Source organism: Oreochromis aureus, linkage group 7 (assembly GCF_013358895.1).
Source record: "Oreochromis aureus strain Israel breed Guangdong linkage group 7, ZZ_aureus, whole genome shotgun sequence".
Lineage (NCBI taxonomy): Eukaryota > Metazoa > Chordata > Actinopteri > Cichliformes > Cichlidae > Oreochromis > Oreochromis aureus.
Window position 1 is genome coordinate 52459468 of NC_052948.1, and position 22193 is coordinate 52481660.

The 22193-nt window shown below is 41.6% G+C and overlaps 1 protein-coding gene across 4 annotated transcripts in view; it reads left to right on the forward strand.

Moving 5' to 3' along the window:
• Positions 1-21764, forward strand: part of mast4 (microtubule associated serine/threonine kinase family member 4) — a 100743-nt gene extending 78979 nt beyond the window's left edge. For 2 of the 4 annotated variants that reach the window (XM_039614695.1, XM_039614696.1), the window contains 15 exons: positions 43-181; positions 2487-2619; positions 2701-2866; positions 5370-5471; positions 6096-6218; positions 9312-9421; positions 10059-10180; positions 11126-11340; positions 11766-11966; positions 12423-12649; positions 13170-13292; positions 13652-13788; positions 14527-14652; positions 14727-14911; positions 15008-21764. In XM_039614695.1, coding sequence (XP_039470629.1) covers positions 43-181; positions 2487-2619; positions 2701-2866; positions 5370-5471; positions 6096-6218; positions 9312-9421; positions 10059-10180; positions 11126-11340; positions 11766-11966; positions 12423-12649; positions 13170-13292; positions 13652-13788; positions 14527-14652; positions 14727-14911; positions 15008-18639 — 5741 coding nt within the window. In that variant the 3' untranslated portion in view covers positions 18640-21764. The remainder of the gene's footprint in view (positions 1-42; positions 182-2486; positions 2620-2700; positions 2867-5369; positions 5472-6095; positions 6219-9311; positions 9422-10058; positions 10181-11125; positions 11341-11765; positions 11967-12422; positions 12650-13169; positions 13293-13651; positions 13789-14526; positions 14653-14726; positions 14912-15007) is intronic. The other 2 variants (XM_039614697.1, XM_031727263.2) reach the window with 1 other exon arrangement.
• Positions 21765-22193: the final 429 nt, after the last annotated feature.

Consider the following 22193-nt stretch of genomic DNA (forward strand, 5'->3'; position numbering starts at 1 on the left):
AGTCTGCTTTGAACAATGTCTTCTTTGTGTTGTTCTTTACAGGAGGAGACTGTGCCACCCTGCTGAAGAACATGGGTCCCCTACCTGTGGACATGGCCAGGATGTACTTTGCAGAGACAGTACTGGCTTTGGAGTATCTACACAACTATGGCATTGTTCACAGGGACCTCAAACCTGACAAGTGAGCTGTAAACAATATTTGTACATAAATGCTGGAACTCAGAGAATTATATTTTATTTTCAGGCTTTTGTTTTTCTTGCTTTTCTGTCAGGCATCTTTGCCATTTAAAAAACAAAACAAAAAACCTGTACAGTAACTCGATCAACACCAAACAGCAGACTGACAGTGTTAGTCAGGAGCTTTTGAATGTAGCTAACAATTAAACTGAAGTTGGTGATGCATCTGTACTGTATTTAAAAGACATTGTGACCTATTGTTTTGAGCAATGGCTGTTGATACAGTTATTTGCACACCTAGCTGTAATATTTGTCAGATACCTGCATTAAAATGCTCCAAAAGGTATCAATAGCACAAATATGTGCGAGACCTGACCAGAGAAGTTCACGATTCAGATTAGCAGACAAGAGAAGACAGCTTGCTGCCAAAGTCACCTGTGTCAGCAAGGTGACAGTATAAAAATAAGTAGACATCGTTTCTAGGTCTGAAAAATGAAACCCACCCTGAAATGTGGTATTATGTGGTAAATCATTATTTTTAATATCCACCAGGGGGCAACACCTGTGGGGTTATCCAGTTTTGTAAAAGTCAAGAGGCACGCGGCGTTGGGTTCTTTGGCTATGTGACCACAGTAAACATGTTTCTGTTGAGTTTATAGGCTCATTTCCAGGTTTAAGATCACATTGAATAGGACACCAAGTCCATTTTGTAAATTATGGGGATTCTAAGAGTCAGAAAGGAGGATTATGTAGGATTTACTCAGTGGCTAATGACTTTGAGACTCTGAGCGCGCAGTTACACAATCAGATCTGACCATCATTCTTTACATCCATTTAAAAAAACAAACAAAAAAAAGGCAAGATGGCAACAGAGAAAACTCAGTTCGACGTCCCATAATGGGACTTCAGTGAGGGACATCACAATGGCTGCACAAACCCTGCATACTGTTTAATGCAACAACCATTCAGTCAAGTTGCCAGTGCTCCTGATAATGCAGACTGTAAGTCTGATCAAAATTTAAACAGTTTTTTTTTTGTCAACGAGGAAATCTGCTATAGGAAGGAAAACATTTTTATACCAAGGTGTAAACATGTTTATTTCTACTATAAAGTCAGGGTTTTTTTAACATGGAGGCGTGGACATTGGCTCGCAGTGAGAGTCTTCTTCAACCCCAGGGGTACAACTCGGTGCTGAAGAGAGCAGAAAGTCAGTAAATACTGGATTAATGATTCAGTTGACCAAGACAGAACTCCAAATGTGTTCTGATTTTGCTCTGGATTTGTTGGCTGCTTAAAAGGGAAGCCATATTTACCATATTTAAGTGCAATTAAATAACTGTACTTAAGGGCTGTGCGATATGGCCAAAATCTCACATCCCGATATAAGACATTTCTCATCATGAAAATAGTGCTTTTTCTGTAAATTCTGTGAATCTCGGCCAGCTCGACTTGTGTGAAGTGTTTTCAGCCGGGCGTCCGTGTACCTGGAGTCGAGTGTTTTGACGGATGCATGAAACTGCTGCGGGAAAAAGCCTGTTCTAACGTTTGAGTCTAAGGTTTATTTTTTAGCACCTGGCGGCTCTTTTGTTTCTCATCTGTAAACTCTCTCCATACTCTTTCTCGTGATTCTTGTGTTGGTGGTAGAAGAGGTTTGCTGTGTTTGAGTCTGAGGTGGGGACCGGTTTCCTCCATAATTTGCATAGTACAGTTTTCTGGTCCTTGTCAGACTTTTCATAACCAAACCATGTCCATGCTACAGAGGTAGCCCCTCGTTTAGGTATAAGGTCCTCGATTTGTTTTGACTGGTCCTTCTGTTTGGAACTACCTGGTTGTGCCTCATTTTCACTGGCTATGCTGGTATTCTCTGTGTCCCGATGAAAAAATATTGCCGTAAACAGTATATTTTGCGACACCACGAAACAAACGATAATGTATAATTTGAAACAACAGATGTTTTCATATCATCATGCGATATATTTTGTCATATTGCACAGCCCTGTACTTCATAATATTTCTAAAAATAATAGAAATGTCTTCTTTTCTTACCTTAGCCACCTTTGTGTTTGTTCAGTAACATTAAAGATTGAACTGAGCAATTTTAATTTTTGTATTTACACATATTGGCATGGAAACAGCAGATTTCTTTTGTAAAAAGGAAGAAAAATGGCTGCCTCTGTCAGTGTCATGCTTTAAGTTTTGGGTTGTTTTTCCCTTCATAAAAACAACATTGTAAAGAAAATCATAGAACAACTGACTGCATTTATCATTTTATTATAATTAAACTTTGTCCAACTTGGTTTTTCTTTTAGTCTGCTGGTGACCTCAATGGGGCACATTAAGCTGACAGATTTTGGTCTTTCCAAAGTCGGGCTGATGAACATGACCACCAACCTGTACGAGGGACACATAGAGAAGGATGCCAGGGAGTTCTCTGATAAGCAGGTAAATGTTGTTGAGGTCTACAGATGTACGCTTTCTCAAAGCTCACCATATTTAGAATCCTTTTTGTTTTCTGCTGTATAGGTATGCGGCACCCCAGAGTATATCGCTCCAGAGGTGATCCTGAGACAAGGCTATGGAAAGCCAGTGGACTGGTGGGCTATGGGCATCATCCTGTATGAGTTTCTTGTGGGCTGTGTGCCTTTTTTTGGAGACACACCGGAGGAGCTGTTCGGACAGGTCATCAGCGGTCAGTGTTAACAACATCCCCTTTTCATTTTGATAGTTAAAGCAAATCTTAGACTTAGATTAAATAGTTACTGAGATACCTCAGTCGTGCTCAAAATGTTTCAATTTACATACCTGAAAACAGCAACTGTCAAAATGAGATACCTGTGTAATAATTAGCCATTGGCAATCAGACACTCTCCAGGTGGTATTACGTGATGGATCAAAATCTGATGGTACTTTTCTGCATTCTCGATTCCATCAATTATGACAATGTCCCCAACACCACAGCCCCAAACCATGACAGCGCCTCCACCATGAACTCTGCTGACCTCCTCTGTACATACTGATGATGATTGGAACCCTTTCTACATGTTTCCCTTCCTTATGAATAACGTCTTGACAGCCATCTATTAGATGAAGGTCAGGTCTTTGCTGGATGTCTTTCCTATTTCTTAAGGACTTGACTTTCAGACAAAAGATTCAAGGACACACTGCCCACCGTGCCTGAAATTTACCAGTTTTTGGCTTTCTGGAAATCATCTTGCTGGTGAAAAAATATTATTTTATACCCGTCAAACTGTTATCTGTTATCTGTTTAAGTGTTAAAAACACTCTCCTGAAAATCGTCAGGCATCTGAGCTGAAAATGAGTGAAAAAGCAGCCAATATCCAAAGAAACACTTAACTACACTTAAAAACAGTTACAATAAAGTCTGTTTCTTTGGAAGCAAAATACAGAGAAATAAGGGGTGGCTTAAGTTTTTTATTACACAGTACTGTGTTCCAGCGTCCTAAAAAATACAGTTTATTTATTTTCTTATTTGTTTATGTAAGTTTATTAAATACCTAAAATGTTACAAGACATGTTTTCTGCTCATGAAGGCGATTAAAGGTGAAACTTTATCACATCTGGCATTTAGATGCTATCCTGCACATCCGGGAAATTCCCAGGCTAGATCAAATATGAATTAAACATTCATATAGTGACCACATGGAATGAGTTGTGTATAATTTCCAATTTTTTGAAGACCGAGATTTCCCTGAAGGCTAGCAGCAAACAGATGGCAGTAAGTGGCTTTAGCTCGCTTTAGTTCCCAAATAAAATTTTATTATTGTGATTTATACTTTGTCACTTTATTCCTTCATAGTGTCATTGTGACAGAGCAGAGAAAATCTTCTTGAAAAACACGAGCTTTCAGCTTGTCAGCAGCGTGTGGCATGTTGGATAACAGCTTCTGTCTGTGCCATGGAAATGAGTGGCGTGCAATGACTGATTTGGTATACTCGTAAACAAACTGTACCAATGTTCTGTGTGTGACTGTTAATTAGAGAGCCCTGAATACACTGAAACCATGCCACGATGGCCTGCGGCTGCACATACATATTCATAGCTTACACCCAAATTTCATTAGAATGGGGTACAGAGAGAACATAGCAGACAATCAGCATGAAGCACACAGCTCTGCTCTGTTCGCTGCTTGTTTATGCTTGTTTTTGCTAAAAGTCAGATTTTTCAGACTTTTAGTGACTAAAAAGTCGCTAAAAGTAAGTTTTTTAAAGGATGACATGAGGGTTAAAGTAGTTCTTAGGATTTTTCAAACTATAAAATCCTAAAGACACACATTTATTGAGATAATACCTGATTAATGAATCAGAAAGCTTTTAATTAAAAAAAATGTTAATATAAAATATCAGAAGTTATGATACGATTGATACAATTGCAGCTATAACTCATTTCCAATCACCAAACAAGGGTGGGGAATGAATTTTCACAATGGGTCACGTGAGACTCTGGGACTTTAATGTAGGGCAGCTGTCTTCAACATTCCCAGTTTCTCATGTGTATAGTGCTATGAAAAAATGTTTTTTTGGTTTGTTTGTTTTTTGTGTATTTTTCATAATTACGTGCTTTAGGTCAACACATTTTTATATTAGGAAAAAAAGACTAAATAGAAAATGCAATTTTTAAATAATTATTTTTTTCATTAAGGGAGAGAAAAACTATCCAAAAGTAAAAGTTACCACTCAGGTACTTTATTCACATCGGTCCAAATAGGTGTGGATAGTTTTTCATTTATGAATAATAAATGTATCAAATCTATATGAACCATAAAATTAGACTTGCCTGTTATATTACAACAAACTAATTAAGCAGTAGTTCCTTTTTTTGTTTTAAATGTATTTTTACTACTACTGTAGCATTTTTTCCACAGTTGGTTCACAGAAGAAAAAAGATATTTTCTGTGAATTTGTGAAAACTTGAACTTGAGCGGTGAACAACCAGAAATTCCTCTGTGATTTTACACGTTTGTAGTTTTACTGGACCGACCCACTTAAGTTCAAAGTGGCCTGTATGAGGCCCAGGATGTAACATGAGTTTGACATCCCTGCCCTAGTGTATTGTTAGAAAGCCGTTTGAGGCATTACCTGACTAGATGACATCCAGTTTTAGTGTCAGTGAAATAAAATCTATAAGGTGTTGGTACGTAAAGTCATTCTATAACACTGTTTGTACGTTTCTAGATGAGATCAACTGGCCAGATGGGGATGAGGCTCCACCTCCTGACGCTCAGGAGCTCATCACCTTGCTGCTGCGACAGAATCCCCTGGAAAGGCTGGGCACAGGTACAAACACAAAGAGTGAAGACCTTCTCATATGTGGAGCAGTCAGGGACTGGGTGAGAACTAGGCGTGCACAACAGGCCACTATAAATCCTCATGTGCTACCTCAGCATGGCTCATTATTCCAAGTCACTGGGGAAGAAATTGAGGTCATCCACCAGCGGAGCAGTTTATCCTGTGGCCTACTCACCTCTTCCTCCTGATCAATTGCAATTATTTCCCACCAGTCCATGAATCTAGCTTCATGCACAATCAGGGACTTTGAGTGTGTAGATCTGCAGACTGTGACCAAGTGACCATGACCCGGACAAAAGCCTTTAATCAGTGCAATGCACACAACCAGCTTGGTCTGGAGACATCCGGATCTACTTATGCATCTAGATCTCCCCTCACCGGGCTGCCATTCACAAAGTCTCCTGCTATTTCACTAAAGGTCACAGGCAGGAAATTGTTCTGCATAATTTATGGTCATGATAGCGATTTGTCCTGTAGCCACTAGGGAAAAGAGAAACACACCGTAAGCATTTCTTCTGTTCCTGTGTTTGAACCATTCAGTGTCCAGTGATTTGTGCGTGTGCTTTCTCCACAAGCAATTTTCACATTGTTCCATATTTATCCGACCTGCAGGTGGAGCGGCCGAAGTGAAGCAGCATCAGTTTTTTCACAACCTAGACTGGAACGGCCTGTTGAGACAGAAGGCCGAATTCATCCCTCAGCTGGAGTCCGAGGATGACACGAGTTACTTCGACAGTAAGTTATCAAGCGGCCTCATAAAAACACTCATTCTTTGTGATTGATAACTGATAGCTGATTGTTCATTCATGTTTGGAGTGTAAACAGGATCTAGTAGCAGCTAATTTTAATTCTTTTTCATGCGATTTCAACAACATACAGTGGGGGAAATGATTATTTGATCGCATGCTGGATTTGTAAATTTGCTCACTTTCAATGAAATGAACAGTCTCTATTTTTATGGTAATTTCATTTTAATGGGGAGAGAGAGAATCATCAACTCAGAACTTGGTGGAGAAACTCCTCTTAGCAAGCACGGCAGTAAGATGTTTCTTGTAGTTGGTCACAAGGTTTATGCACACTTTAGGATTTTGGCCCACTCCTCTTTACAGAAACTCCTTGGCTGCTGCTTAGCAAACAACTGAGGTCTGAAGACTGGCTAGGCCACTCCATCACCTTAACCTGCTACTTCTTGTTAGCAACTCCTTTTTTTGCTTTGGTGCTTTGTTTTGGGTACGTGGCCCCGCCCACTGGGCCCTCAGTGCGGTGAAGTTGTCCAGTACCCTTAGCAGAAAAAAAAAATCCCCAAAGCGTAGTGTTTCCACCTCCATGCTTCACTGTGGGGATGGTGTTCTTTGGGTCATACTCTGTATTTCTCTGTATCTCTCCTCCAAACACAGCGGGAGACTACATAAATATTTGTTGTCAGAAAAAAACCCCTCTCAGATGTGTTTTTTGAAACTGTAGAGCATTATTCCTGGTGAGCACGCTGCTGCTCGCACATCTCAGCTGTGCAGCAAGATTTCAACCACTGCTGTCAAAGAAACAACCAGAACTGTATTTGAGTCTGCAGCATGAGCTGTAAATATGTTAGCAATATTTTGTTGCTCACATATGAAATATTTGCATGTATGCTGTCATAACTATGGAGCATCAGCAGCTTTAAAAATAAATGGTTGTTTTAATGTATTTGACTAAATGGGTAATGGAAAGATAAATATACAATAGTACAATTTCAGCTGCAGTTCTCAGTTTGTTTGTGTGCCTGAATACAACAGAGCGAAAATGCGCTGTAAACAAAGTTGTGTGTACATATTTGTGTTAATTTTTTCTTTGTATTTTGTGGAGCCATGTATCACATATGAGGTGTAACTGTCCAAGAATGCAACACTGAAGTGCAAATACTCATAATAATGATAAACAGCCTGCTCAGAATTACATGGCAGCATTGCGATCATGTAGCCTGGTGTCCAAAATGTTTCAACAGCTGTCTGCTGCTGAGTTTTCCATTTCTTTGTGTTACTGAAGAAGTGAACAATCCAATTACAACCAGAAATGCCAGCTTACCAAATCTGACAAAATTCTGCTTCATCCTTGCATCCCATCTGAGATCATGACTCTCCTCCAGATGCTGTTAAAGTAAACTTTGCATTAGTAAAATGCTGTTTTCACTAAAACTCTCTAAGGACACGCAGACCACACACTGTAGTTTTAATTCCAGTTTTGTTACACTTTTATTACTCAACACTGTCCTATTACAGTACATCTTTCATTAAAATTGACACTGACATTTTGAACAGTTCAATTTCAATTCAATTCAATTTTATTTATATAGCGCCAAATCACAACAAAAGTCGCCTCAAGGCGCTTTATAGGTACAGAGAAAAACCCAACAATCATATGACCCCCTATGAGCAAGCACTTTGGTGACAGTGGGAAGGAGAAACTCCCTTTTAACAGGAAGAAACCTCCGGCAGAACCAGGCTCAGGGAGGGGCGGCCATCTGCTGCGACCGGTTGGGGTGAGAGAAGGAAAACAGGATAAAGACATGCTGTGGAAGAGAGACAGAGATTAATAACAGATATGATTCGATGCAGAGAGGTCTATTAACACATACTGAGTGAGAAAGGTGACTGGAAAGGAAAAACTCAATGCATCATGGGAATCCCCGGCAGCCTACGTCTATTGCAGCATAACTAAGGGAGGATTCAGTCACCTGGTCCAGCCCTAACTATATGCTTTAGCAAAAAGGAAAGTTTTAAGCCTAATCTTGAAAGTAGAGATAGTGTCTGTCTCCCGAATCCAAACTGGAAGCTGGTTCCACAGAAGAGGGGCCTGAAAACTGAAGGCTCTGCCTCCCATTCTGCTTTTAAATACTCTAGGAACAGCAAGTAGGCCTGCAGTGCAAGAGCGAAGCGCTCTAATAGGGTGATATGGTACTACAAGGTCATTAAGATAAGATGGGGCCTGATTATTTAAGACCTTGTATGTGAGGAGCAGGATTTTGAATTCAATTCTGGATTTAACAGGAAGCCAATGAAGGGAAGCTAAAACAGGAGAAATATGCTCTCTCTTTCTAGTCCCTGTCAGGACTCTTGCTGCAGCATTTTGGATCAGCTGAAGGCTTTTCAGCGAGTTTTTAGGACATCCTGATAATAAAGAATTACAGTAGTCCAGCCTGGAAGTAATAAATGCATGAACTAGTTTTTCAGCGTCACTCTGAGACAGGATATTTCTAATTTTAGAGATGTTGCGCAAATGGAAGAAAGCAGTCTTACATATTTGTTTAATATGTGCGTTGAAGTACATGTCCTGGTCAAAAATAACTCCAAGGTTCTTCACAGCATTACTGGAGGCCAAGGTAATGCCATCCAGAGTAAGAATCTGGTTAGATACCATATTTCTAAGATTTTCAGGGCCGAGTACAATAACCTCAGTTTTATCTGAATTAAGAAGCAGAAAGTTAGCGGCCATCCAGGTCTTTATGTCTTTAAGACATTCCTGCAGTTTAACTAATTGGTGTGTGTTACCTGGCTTCATGGATAGATAGAGCTGCGTGTCATCTGCATAGCAGTGAAAGTTTATGCTATGGCTTCTAATGATGCTGCCTAGGGGAAGCATGTATAATGTAAACAGCCCAATTTAATACATTTTTACATATGAAGCATGTCTGCAGCAGAGCAGCGACTCTGCCTGTACTTAAAAGGAGTTAAAACACTTGCATTTCTTAGTCATTATACTCTTTTTCTACTTGGGTCATATTTTTGCACTGCAATAAGAATAACCTGTAATAATGCAATTTAAAAAATATAATGCTCCCCTCTTTCACAGCTCGCTCTGAGAAATACCATCATCTGGAGACAGAGGAAGAGGACACAAATGATGAAGACTTCAATGTGGACCTGCGGCAGTTTTCCTCTTGTTCTCACAGATTCTCTAAGGTATGTCCTTAATCTCCCTCCTCACATTGTTCCAGTGTCATCATCATTACTGCCAAAGATGTTAGCAATATAAATGAGCTCGAGCCCTCATCTGTCCCGATCCCATTCTCATGGGAGGGGGAAAAAACACGAGCGGCTGCCATTTCATATGGAAATGTGTGTCTTGAAAACACAGCCTCCCTCCTGCTCTTCCTTTATCTCCATAGTGTCAAACGTAGATTTCAGCTTTGCATACATTTTCCACTTGCAAATGAGATTTTTTTTTTTTCTTGGCAGTAATGTGTGACACAGTACACAATACAGACAAGCTGGGAGTCATCGCTGTGCTGCATTGCAGTGTGCTCTCCTCACATCAAAACAAAGCATTACAGTGTGTCTCAGAAAGCAGCAGGGTGTCTCAGAGGAAGCGTTCAGCTATACTGAACCTTCTCGATGCTTGTTGGACACAATGAGCATAGCACAGACAAATATATATAAAAAAAAAAAAAAGGTCACGAGGTTACACAGTATCTGTACAGAATGTGAAAGATTTTCTTTCTAAACCTTTTTGTCTCTTTTATTTTTAAACCTCTGTTCACATTTTGCATTTGTAGCCTACATGTAACAAAGTGAGTCATTGTCTCTGTGCGGCTCTCAGGTTTACAGCAGTCTGGATTTGTCCCGTGGGCATCTGGAGGAGAAGGGAGAGACTGAGGAGAAGAAGACCGAGAGCCCGCTGACTGTGGACTCTCTCAGCTGGACGCCAGACTTCGCTGAAGCGTATGAACACCTCCATCTCTAAATCAAAAATGATTACCAGAGTTCATTAATTGCTGCACCTGACCATTATATAGAATGAGCACTTCATTGGATGATGATTGTGCTGGCATACTAAAGACATACTGGAAGGATTGTAACACAATTGTCATGGTTTTTTGGTTTGAGGTGAGGTGGCTACAGTTTGTAGAACATAGAAAAACTGCAGTGGAAGTGGTTGAAGTATTTTAGTACCAAACTACAAGATGTGATAAAGACTGAGACTAAAAAAACTTACCTTGTTTAACTTTAGCTGGTCTCCCATTCCAGATAGTCTCCTTTTGCACGTCTGGACTCTTTTTAGATATATGTAGAATTCCCTTAATGTAAGCTTGCACTGGTCCCTATGCAGAATCTTCAGCATGTCAAAAAAAACGGTGTTTGAGTTTTGGGAAGCTGACAAAGTAGCAAGGAGGCAAGTCTACTGGCTTGTCCAGATGGTGAGCGACAATGGTGTTTTTTGAATGTGCTGTATGTGCACATGATGGGGTGCTGGCACACTCCACAGTCCAGGAGTGTCCATTTCTGCTTAATTTCTTAGCAGAGTTGAAGTAAAACTTGACTGTCTCAGCCTTGGAGCTAAATTCAGCACTTTCTGCATATTCAGGGTGATCAGGTGAAGTGTTTGACACACATTTTAGGTGCATTCCAGGAGCTTTTTGATTGCATCTCATATTTATGTAAAAATCCATTCCAAGTTAAAGAGGATCAACCTTGTTAAGCTCAACTTAGTAATGGCAGTGGTGTAAAAATAAATTGAACAATACTGTTCCTGCTGTCCCTCATTCTGAGACGTCTATGGTGTTCATCGCCTTTACAAGCCTTTGCTCTCTCATAAAGACCTAAAATTATTTTTAGTCATTTGACAGTTACAAAACTCACCTAACGAAAATCTGTTGTTTTATCCAGACCCTCGCTGTCTCACTCGACAGACACAGACAGTATGAATCAGGGTCCTCGCCCCAGTTTGCTACCAAAGTTTGCCATCTCAGCTGAAAGTGAAGGGGACGAGACATCAGGCATCGGCGATCCCAGCAAAGCCTCGTTCTCCATCGGGGAGTTTCCACAGGACGAGCCTGAAGCTACCACTCCGGGCAGCACGCACAGCGGGGCCACGCTCTCTGGTACGAGCTGTAGTCTTTAGAATTACACACCTTTCTGTACATGTGCTTGGTTTGTACTTTGTAACATCATTAAGGTGCAGTTCTCTGGAAACAACAAAAACATGAATGAATGTTCTTGCTTGTTTTATTAGGAACATTGTGCTGTGTTAAATTGAGCTCAGTGCCACTGATGGTTTCAAAAAGTCATGGAGAAAGTGTCATCCTTTTTCAACCACATCAGTTGCCCCCTGCTGGCCATTAGAAAGAATGCAGGCTCTAAGTGCTGACGTTTGACCAAAAAAAAGTAATTGATGTATAGCTGGCCTAAATGTATAATTTGCATGTTTATTCATTATTTTTTTATTAATTTATGTACTCATCCATTAAGAATGATTGTTATTTCTATGGGAAGAATAACTGTTTGCTTCATTCCATCCATAAAAAAGGGAGTTTCTCAGAACATTTGGACCAGCTGACACCCAGGGGAGAGGGTGTGGAGAGCCCTGACAGCACCAGTCACACCTCTGCTGACCATGGACCTCCGTCGACCTCTCTGCGACCTGAGAGTGCTGTAGAGAAGAGCGGAGCCCTGCCAAAAGTCCCAAAGTCTGTGTCAACTGGTGCCCTTTCCCTTATGATCCCTGGAGGTAAGTAAAAAAACTAAAACACACACACATTACCATGCTGATGTTGCCTCAAAATTTTGTCAGCCACATTGTTGATGTATGTGGGAGCAATAACATGTTAAGAATAACAGTAAAAGCAATGGACTTTAAAAATAATCTGAAAAAGATGAAAGTTCACTGTGAAGCTGTCATAATTGGCCCGGCATGCTGCAAGTTCCATGTTAAAAAGAGGCTGTGAGCAAAAACCTGAGCACAAGCTGCTAACAAGGAAAATAATCAGGCATGGTCAGAGCGAGAGGTCTTCGCTGCAGGGAGAGAAAATCGTATTAGTTTCACCCACAGCTGGAGCAGAATTAATCCTGGCTCGAAAGCTTTTACGGCAATACCTCGGTGCTGACTTCAGGGCACGTTATACTCTGATTGATTTTGGAAAAAAAAATTAAAAACTCAGACGGTGGTCAACTCTTATTTTTCCAGATGTCTTTGGAGTGTCTCCGCTGGCCAGTCCCCTTTCTCCTTACTCCCTCTCCTCAGACCCTTCCTCAAGAGACTCCTCTCCGAGCCGAGACTCCTCCCTCTGTCCCTCCAACCCACGGCAGCCCGTCGTCATCCACAGTTCTGGGAAGAAGTTTGGTTTCACGCTGAGGGCAATCCGGGTGTACGCTTGTGACAGTGACATCTACACCGTCTATCACATGGTCTGGGTAAGGCCTTTAAGCATTTTTTCTTTAAACAAACCCTGTTGAATGACCACAGGACTATGATAGCCGATGTATGATTTTGTTTTGTTTGTTTGAAATAAATTATTTATTATGAAAATTAAAAACTGCATCATCCTAACATAATATCAGTCCATTAGTGCGATTTTTTTTTTTTTTTTTTTTTTTTTTTTCCCCAGCAGTTAAAACTGAAGGCATTACATAGACTTGCTTTCATTCCAAATTTTAATTTTAATAAACTGCGGTGAAAATAATTTACAGATGCAACCAGCCAGGGAACTGTGAAGTTTGTGTGCTTATGTTTTAACTTGATGTAATTGGAAGTCTCTTGATAACTACAGGTGTCGCCCTCTGCTGGCCACTGAAAACGATGCGTGCAACAGCATTTTTCTCTTTTGTCTGAACAAAATGTTCTAAAACACAGCCTTAAAAGCAGTTTTAAATGATTCAAATGCTTTGAACACAAAAGGATGATAATGAATAAATACCTTTTTATGTTGATCAGAACGTAGAAGATGGTGGGCCTGCACATAAAGCAGGACTCAAAGCTGGAGACCTCATTACTCATGTGAATGGAGAGCCGGTTCACGGTCTTGTCCATACCGAAGTGGTGGAGCTCCTGCTCAAGGTAACGCACAATGTGTGTTCATCTTTAGATAGCTACTGTTTAAATATTTAATAGTTCTGATATTCATTGTTTTTGATGTAATGTCATTTAGAATAAATTGAATTATCTATTTAGGTCGAGGATTAAGTGCTGCTGAAATTGATGTTGTTTCCATTTTACATTTTTTAAAGTGAGTGCAGAAAATCAGCTCTAATGATTTACTGGAGCGCAACTACAGTCGTTTTAATTGGCAGATATTCAAATCATAAAAGGGTTTAGGTAAATTCCAGTAATATAGATATAAATGCTATTTCTGATTTTGAAAAAAAAAAATCTATCCTCTTCCCAACATCAACGGGTTTTTTTTTTTTCTTTTTCAGAGTGGCAGCAAAGTGGCCATCTCTACAACCCCCTTTGAAAATACTTCAATAAAAACTGGACCTGCCAGAAGGAACAGCTACAGGAGCAAGATGGTCAGATGTGGCAAAAAGCCCAAGAAGGAGAAGACGCCAGAAAGGTACAAATAAGTCTTTAATCTACCTTTGGATCATTTTTTTTCTTAACGCCGTCTATTTAAGGGGGACTGAGACAACCAGCTGCTGTGCACTATGTCAGGGCTCTCTCCACGCACTGTCTGATTTGTTATTGTCTTATTGTTACTGATTAATGATACTGATACGGATAATGATTATGAACTGTTTAGATTTGTCAGACCACAGGAAAGTGTTCAATGTCGCCTCAGTCCTTAAATGACTCTAAAATGAGACCAAGCTCTGAAGAGAGAGAAATGGCCATGTTTATTTTCATTTCTTGTCCTACTAGAATTTAAACTTGCAGTTCAAATCAGTGTATATTGAAAAAAATACAGTTTCTCAGTTTCAGAATTTGATAGCTTTACAGTTTAAATGATTTTTTGTTTTGGTTAGAAATAAATAAATGCTGAGATTTATTTAAACTGCTGCAGTTCCTCCTCTAAGACAATTTGGTACATTTTTAAAAACTTAACCATCCACACACAATGTGGAACTTCATAAGTAAGTTACAAGCACTAGCTCAGTTATAGTTCAGCTTCACTAGGTTCTGCATATCCTGATAAGTTGTTGAAGACCACAAGGTCGTATTCCTGCCCTCATACTTGTTTCTGTAAGCGTGGGAACTGCAGTTTTGTTTCTGCAGCCTAATCGTTCTTTAGAAAACAGGTGAGTGATCCAATTTCCTGTGTGCAGTCATTACTCTATTTCCTATTGGCCTCTAGAGGGCAGACAGATGGCACTGAGGGACTCACTGAAAATCTGACGATCCTACAGATTCAGTGGGTTGTTTTCCATCTTAAACAGTTAAGAGTACCTGGCACTGTGCAGAGCAGCTACACATGTAAAAAGTAAGAAAGCAGCACGTGGTGTCCATTATAAACTGTGAATTTTACACTTCATCGTCTCACTTTTCTTTTCACAGGCGGCGCTCCCTTTTCAGACGCTTTGCCATGCAGCCTTCTCCTCTTCTGCATACGAGCCGCAGCTTTTCCTCCCTGAACCACTCGCTGTCATCTGGTGAGAGTCTCCCCGGCTCCCCTACCCACAGTCTCTCCCCTCGTTCCCCTACTGCCGCCTTCCGCCCTGCACCAGATTTCACCCAGTCAGGTGGAGATTTTAACTCATTTTTGATAACAGCTTGAATGTTACTTAATATGTTTATCCTCTAATATCCTTTGGGTGTTTTGTGCTTATATATTTCAGGTGGCAACTCGTCCCAGAGCAGCTCTCCCAGCTCCAGTGCTCCCAACTCCCCTGCCGGCTCAGGCCACATTCGGCCCAGCACCCTGCATGGCCTCGGCCCCAAACTGCCAGGTCAGAGGCTTCGTCAGGGTCGACGCAAGTCTGCCGGTAGCATCCCCCTCTCTCCACTGGCTCGCACGCCTTCACCTACTCCCCAGCCAACATCTCCCCAGCGCTCACCCCCTCCCCTTCTCAGTGGACACTCTGTTGCCATTTCCAAAACAACCCAGGCTTTTCCAGCCAAGATTCATTCCCCACCCACAATTGTGAGACACATTGTCCGCCCCAAGAGTGCTGAGCCGCCTCGCTCACCTCTCCTAAAGCGAGTTCAGTCTGAAGAAAAGCTGTCTCCTTCTTACACAGGAGAAAAGAAGCACCTGTGTCCCAGAAAACGCAGCTTAGAAGTGACCCAAGAAGAGGTGCAGGACGAGGAGGTGAGGACAGGAGAGCGCGATTTCACCGGCCTGCAGAGTGTGGATGAAGCAGCCTGTGAGCCACTGACAATCACTCGCTTACGGCCTGTCGAGCAGGGCTGCCTAAAAAGGCCCATCAGCCGTAAGATGGGCCGGCAGGAGTCTATAGAAGAGCTTGACAAGGAAAAACTGAAGTCCAAGATGGTTGTGAAACGACAGGAGTGGTCAGAGAGGAGGGAGTCTCTACAGAAGCAAGATGCTCTTCATGAGTCCGATTCATCGGCACCGTGTGCCAATGACGGGGACGAAGGCTTTCTGTCCCGAAGCCAAAACAAAGCGCAGAGCAGCCCGGAGTCTGGAACACTGGAGGCTAAAGCTGCTAGTTCAACTCTTAAAGACGTTTTGTATAAAAAGCTGAGCACACGTGTCAGTGAAGCCATCACTGAGCCTTCTGGTGCCAGCACTGAAAGTGATGGAGCGCTGCGATCGGCTCTGTGTTCTGGTCACCCAGAATGGCAGCACTCTCGACAGGGTAAAGACGGCATGAAGCCAGACAGACTGGACTTCAAAGCTCCCAGCATCGAGTTCACCAGGAAGAGGTTGTCATTCGAAGAACGAGAAGACTGCATGTGTCGCTTGACTTCGACCCTCCATGAGAACCTCCACTTTGGTTCTACGAGATCAAAGAGCCTTCAGCTGGACACAGCCATGCCTCACGACCACATGAAGGCCGGACTGGGAAGCGTCCACTCGAGCCCTGAAGGTCTGGCCCCTAAGCTTTTCTCTGGCAGAGGAGAGAGCGCTGTGGAGAAACTCCATCTTATCTCTTCTGCAGAGTCTCCGCTTAGAAAAACATCATCTGACTATAAACTTGAAGGACGCCACGTCTCTTCTCTAAAGCCTCTTGAGGGCACCCTGGACATTGGTCTGCTCTCTGGACCCAGAGTTTCTAAAACAGAAACTTGTTTGTCCAAGATGGCAGAGAACACAAGTGACACAGTTTCTGTAAACCCTCCAATACGACTTCAGAGCCCTACTGAAAGGCAAATAACCATCCCCCAAACAAAAACCACAGACAAGATGAAGAGCCCCCTAACTTGTTCTCGAAGCCCTGAAGCCGTTTCTTCTCTAAACAGCTTTGTTGTCTCCAAGGAGCAATCAAATAATCCAGCAACAGAAATGAAAGTCAATGCAAGTGGTGAGAAAACGCAGGATAGACAAGGCGAGTCATTGAAGGCCTCGAACAGCAAAGCAGATCCCTCAACTTTTGGTGTTAAACAAGAAGGAAGGACCGGTATGAAAGCCAGCCACGAGCACAGAGGCCCTCGACACAGCTCCCACTTCTCCTCCTGTGGAAAAACACCCTCCATACGGGAAGTGAGCAACGAAGATCAGGAGGATGAGGTGGAGCAGCAGGAAGAGATACCAGACACTACATCACAAAATACTGACAGCTCCAAGACAGCAGTCTCTTTGGTAGACTTAAAAACCTCCCCTCCATTTACAACATTGGAGGCTCGAGCTGCTAGTAAACCTCTGACTGGGCCACTGAAGCAGAGTGCAGACTCAGTTTTGGATACAGGTCAACTTCAGAGCTGTGAGAAGAGAAAAACTGCTGCACAGAGCTCAGACGCAACCTCACGACCTGCTTCTGAGGCGAATGTGCAGACCAACTCTGCATCGGTACATGTTCCAGCGAATGTGCCAAACATTTGTTCCTCAAATACAGAACTAGGAGTTTCTGTCTCGGCATCAGCGTTTGGAGCTGTACCTGACAGTAAATCAGACCATAGTGAAACATCTGTCAGCTCATCTGTGAAGCTGGTTGGAAATGCAGGCAGCTCCAAGACTGAAAACAGTGCAAGTTCCACAGCTGCAAAAGTGGAGCAGAAGAAAGAAGTTTGTACGATAAACAAGGCCACTTCACTGAATATTATTACAGATGCCACACTGAACAAAAAGCATAACACTGTGTCTGCTGCTGCAGTACAGGACAGTGGCATGTCGCTGCAGAAGAAAGACGTTAACATATCACCAAAGACGAAGAATACAGCGGCTGTGAAAGATTCAGAGCAGCAATCGCAGATATGTCCGTCTGAAAAATCACAACACAGATCGTCCGATGCACAACTTTGCACGTCTGTTGTTAGTGTTAAAGAAAACACTGTGGTCCCTTCAGCAAAGCTCAAAAGTTCAGGTTCGACAGCTACAAGTGAAACTGTTTCGAGTCCCAAAAGCAAGTCGAGGCCTGACCCACAGCCCACGCTGCCCACGTCTGTGAAGAGAGAGAAGGAAGCAAAAACACAAGAGAGCACAGCTCCTCCCGTCCCAGCTGTCAAAGGAAGTCCAAGTTCAAAAGAGAAGGATTTGCCTAAGGAGTCTGCCCCCTCGACTTCACACGTTCAAGCAACCCACGACGCTAAACGGAAAGAAGCCTTGTCGGTATCCGCCGGCGATGGCGCAAAGAGTGAAGACTCTGTGCAAGCTAAGCCCTCGCCCACTCATGCTGACACGAGGCAGCGAGAAACACAGCCCAAAATTTCTGCTGCCATCAAGGATGTCCCGAACTCAAAGCTGAAATCTCTCCCTCCTAAAACATCATCAGCTCTGAAGCCCGCTGCGGCTCCAGCGATTAAACAAACTCTTGATTCCAAACCTAAAGACACTTCACCTAAAAACCACCCCACAGTTATTAAAGACCCCCGTGACCCCAAAACAAAAGACTGCGCCCTGCCTCTCACTACATCTCAGCAGCTCAGGAAGGAGCCTCTGCCGCCATCAGACGTGTCCTCTCAGCCTGACTCACCAGCTGTGCTGCCTAAACTTCCAGCGAAAACAGAACCACCGAGCAGCGCAGACACCTCAGGCAAAGGCTTCAGCTGTGAGCCTGCAGTCAAGATATCCAAGGATGCTCCCAAGTCTGAAGTGGTCAAACCAGACAGTCACAAGCCCCCGGACACCAGAACCACCACCCCAGACAAACCGGCGTCATCTCTCCGGAAGGAGCAGGGTGAAAGAAAGAAAAAGGAAACTGCTCAAGAAGTCACGCCTGCACAGAAAAACACTAAGAGAGACACTTCCAGGGCTTCTCCATCTGCAGCTAAAGACCGTTTAGACAGAGACACGAGCAGGTGCAAGCAGCAGAAGGAGTCACCGCGTAGCTCCAGTAACAAAAAGTAAAGAGGAAAGTGAAGATTTTAAAAAAATAAAAGAAAAACGTGACTGCTTCAAAGAATACAGATAAAGTAAAAAGTTGGGATTGATTTGTGCAGTCATCATCATGCCTTCATTTTTTGTTTATTTGAGGACCGGGCAAGCTGTTACACGCTGATAGAGAGGGAAAGTCTGTGTGTGTGTGTGCGTGTGTGTGTGCGTGTGTGTGTGTGTGTGTTTAATAAGATTATTCATAACAACATGTTGATGTTTCTAGGTTTGAATGTAGGCGATCATTTGCCGATCCTTTCTGAAGTTTTACTTTCATGTCAATCGAATGTTTGGAGGATTTCTTTCTGTTCGTTGCAGAACGCTTCGTGCAATCAGCGTGTTTAAGGGGCAACTGGGAGGACACCTGTAAAGGCCGTGATGTACTGGAGAGTCTGTGCCATAAGCAGTTTTGAATTGCACTCTTACTTCTAGACTCGGAGGATCTGAAGTATTTTAATGCAGTAGACCACACAATTTTGTCGAGCAGTTGTGTTGTTAACGTTCAGTATGATCAGATTCTTTTAATGTTGGGTTTCGTGCAGTGGTACACAAAAGAAACGCACTATATCCTGTGCTTTTCACCTAAAACCTGAAACAAACTAACTATAGGATCGTGGTAGGATTCTAAAAATCATAAATTAGTGGAGGGGCCTTAGATATATGGGAAATCAGACTTGCTTGGTTTTTTTTTTGGTTTTTTTTTTTAAGCAAGATGTGGTGTTTATTCACATTCCTCTGGCATCTTGTACATATATTTTTGATTTTTATGCAATATAGTGTAAATAAGATACCATTGTAAAACAGGGATACATGGGCTTACATGATTGTCGTTTGTATTATATGTATAGATTTTGCAGTGTCATGTTTGTATGCTAAGTATTAAGAGTATCATGTTCTGCTTGTGTGGTCTAAAGTAAGCTACAGCAGTGTGTCTCATCAAAGGTTTCCTCTTCTGTGTGACTTTCAACATGTTTTCACATGTTCCAAAATGAACTTGAAGAGAGGAGAGGGCATGAGGGGCTATTTCTGAAAACAGAGAAAAAAATGTAGCATTATATAACAAAACTGTGAGGGCTGTCAGCGTTTTTCCAAGAATGTCTTTGTTGATGATGTGTTCACTGGCTGATTAAGCTCTGAAGATTGTAAAATACGGGACATTGTGTTTGAGAAAGATGAACCAGCAGTTCTGCGTAGTAATCACAGCAGTAGATTTCTAGAAGCCGTGGGCCTCATTTCTAGGTTACGTCCACGCTATCGTTAAGGTCACTTGTGCGAGTAAAAAGCGATCTGAAGCAGTTCATGTTAAAGTGCTTCACTGTCAGGGTTTCGGTGTTTAGTGCTAGTGTTTTGGATGCTTCATAATGAGCCAGCTTAAAGCTCCACCTGGGCGAAGGTTTTATGATGGCTTTGCATAACATAGTTCATGTCTGCTCGAAAGTTTGAGGTCACTTTGAACTGGATTTTTTTCCTTTGCTTTTTTTAAACAAACGTTAATGGCATATCTGCTCGTTACTGTCTGACCTTGTATAATTTTATCTTGTTCAAACACTACCTGATCGTGTCGGCAAACCTGAAAACTGTTTCACCGATCTAAGAAGCAATACTTTAGAATGATGTTTGGAGTATAAATGCTGTGGGTTTGAGTCTAAAGATTAAAAGAACTTTCCTGTGAAACATGTCACATTACTGTTGTTCTAAGAAAGGGGGGAAAAAGTGCTACACAGTTTGCTATTAGAGGTGTCATTTAATGAAGCTGCCATCTGTTTCTCATGTCCTTTCATTCAGCTGTAAACGCACTTCTTCTTTTTCGATTGCCATTAGAGCCACTTTGCGCTGTTCTGTGATGAGTCGTACACACAGTTTGTATGAAATCTTGTGTTGCCTCATGAAATGGATCAACATCGATTTCAGAGGGAAATTCTTTAATCAAACCTCCCCATGCCGACGCTCCAGACAATCTGCTCGCTAGTATTGCTCTTTTAACCAGCTGTTTAAAGTGGAAAACGTTTATTTTCGGTCGGTCTTTCAAAGTGATAATGATCTGCTCTAATTACGCAATGTGCCATAGCTTCCTAAAATGTGTTTCTGTATGCATATGCAAATATTTCCTTAGATGATTCAGTTGATCACAATGTCATGTTTAACTGCTCCCATCAACTCTAAGTGACCACAAACTTTTCAGCTATGAATGTGAATTTCATGACAGCGTGCTAATACCGTGGTACTACACACATAGGCTGTTGTATATCCGCATACACTTGCTACCATTTACACACTTTTCTATATGGTAGATGCCTTTAAATTGCAAACCCTAAATGAAAACCACAAAGTAGCCTAGGACACTAGTATCAGCATCATTAGCTCTGTTGTGCTGGCTGTATAAAACCAGATCCACCGTGTTGACCGGACGTCACGGTATAAATCTAAATGTTCCACACGGTATGTGTCTAAGAGTGAAAGTGAAACCCAAGATTGACAGCAAAGATTTTAATGTTAAAAGAATCTAATGTTCATCTGCATTAGATATTGTAAAAGTATTGCTAATGTATCGTGAGATAGTAATAAATGCACCTTAATCTTTACCAATGTTAAGTTCAAAGGGTGAGTACAGCAGAGCGGTTTATGAATCCCTCACTTTAGTTTTTTCTCATTCCCCCGACACTCACTTTTTCCTTTCCTGTGACGACACACGTTTAAATCTTTAAAGCACATTCAGTGTTTGTTTACAAAGCGTCATGGATGTATATTTTGTATATTGTTGATTTGCCAAATCTGCGTCCTGTGTTACAGATAATGTTTCTAGTCGTGTGAGGTTTGCCTCCTTGCCACCATGATTTGTTTGTGCAGTAATCGATGTCTCTTCACGTCACGTTCTACTCTGTCTGCTCGTCTTTTCAGATTTCCTTTTCTTTCCTCCTCTGTGCAAAGCTAGTATTAGATGAACTTGCTTATGTTGGTTTGTCTTTTAGAATATGTGCAATAAAAGTGTTTTGAGTTTTGTATTTTGCCCAAGGAAAGCTCTATGGATGTCATACATGTTGTATATTAAAACAGATATTTATACTTCTAATGTTGCGTAATACTGAAAATAAAATGGAATTATGAGGTACTGTTTTGCAGTTTTGTTTTTTCTTAGCCTGAATTGAAAATGTAGTTAAAGATATATCAGAAAATATACAAGAATTTACTATAAATATGCTTAAAGCCACAACACAATGCTACTGTGTTTATGGATGAGCTTTGCAGCCCTTTAATAGTTTGTAGTTGTGCAACCTAAATTCATGACTAAATATAATACAGCAATATATTTTTTATGAATGCCATTTTATATTCTGAATGATGAAATGTGCACATTTCAGTTAGTTGTGGTTATTTGCTGGTTTAACTGAAATCAAATGTACATACAAGAAGTTTACACTTGATCACAATAAGTAATGCAATGCCAAAAGGGGGCAGCATCTTTCTGTGTGTGTGCCAGGGCTCTTCAAGTAGGTCCTCTGTTACGCAACATGCAGAGAGTCAGAGGATTA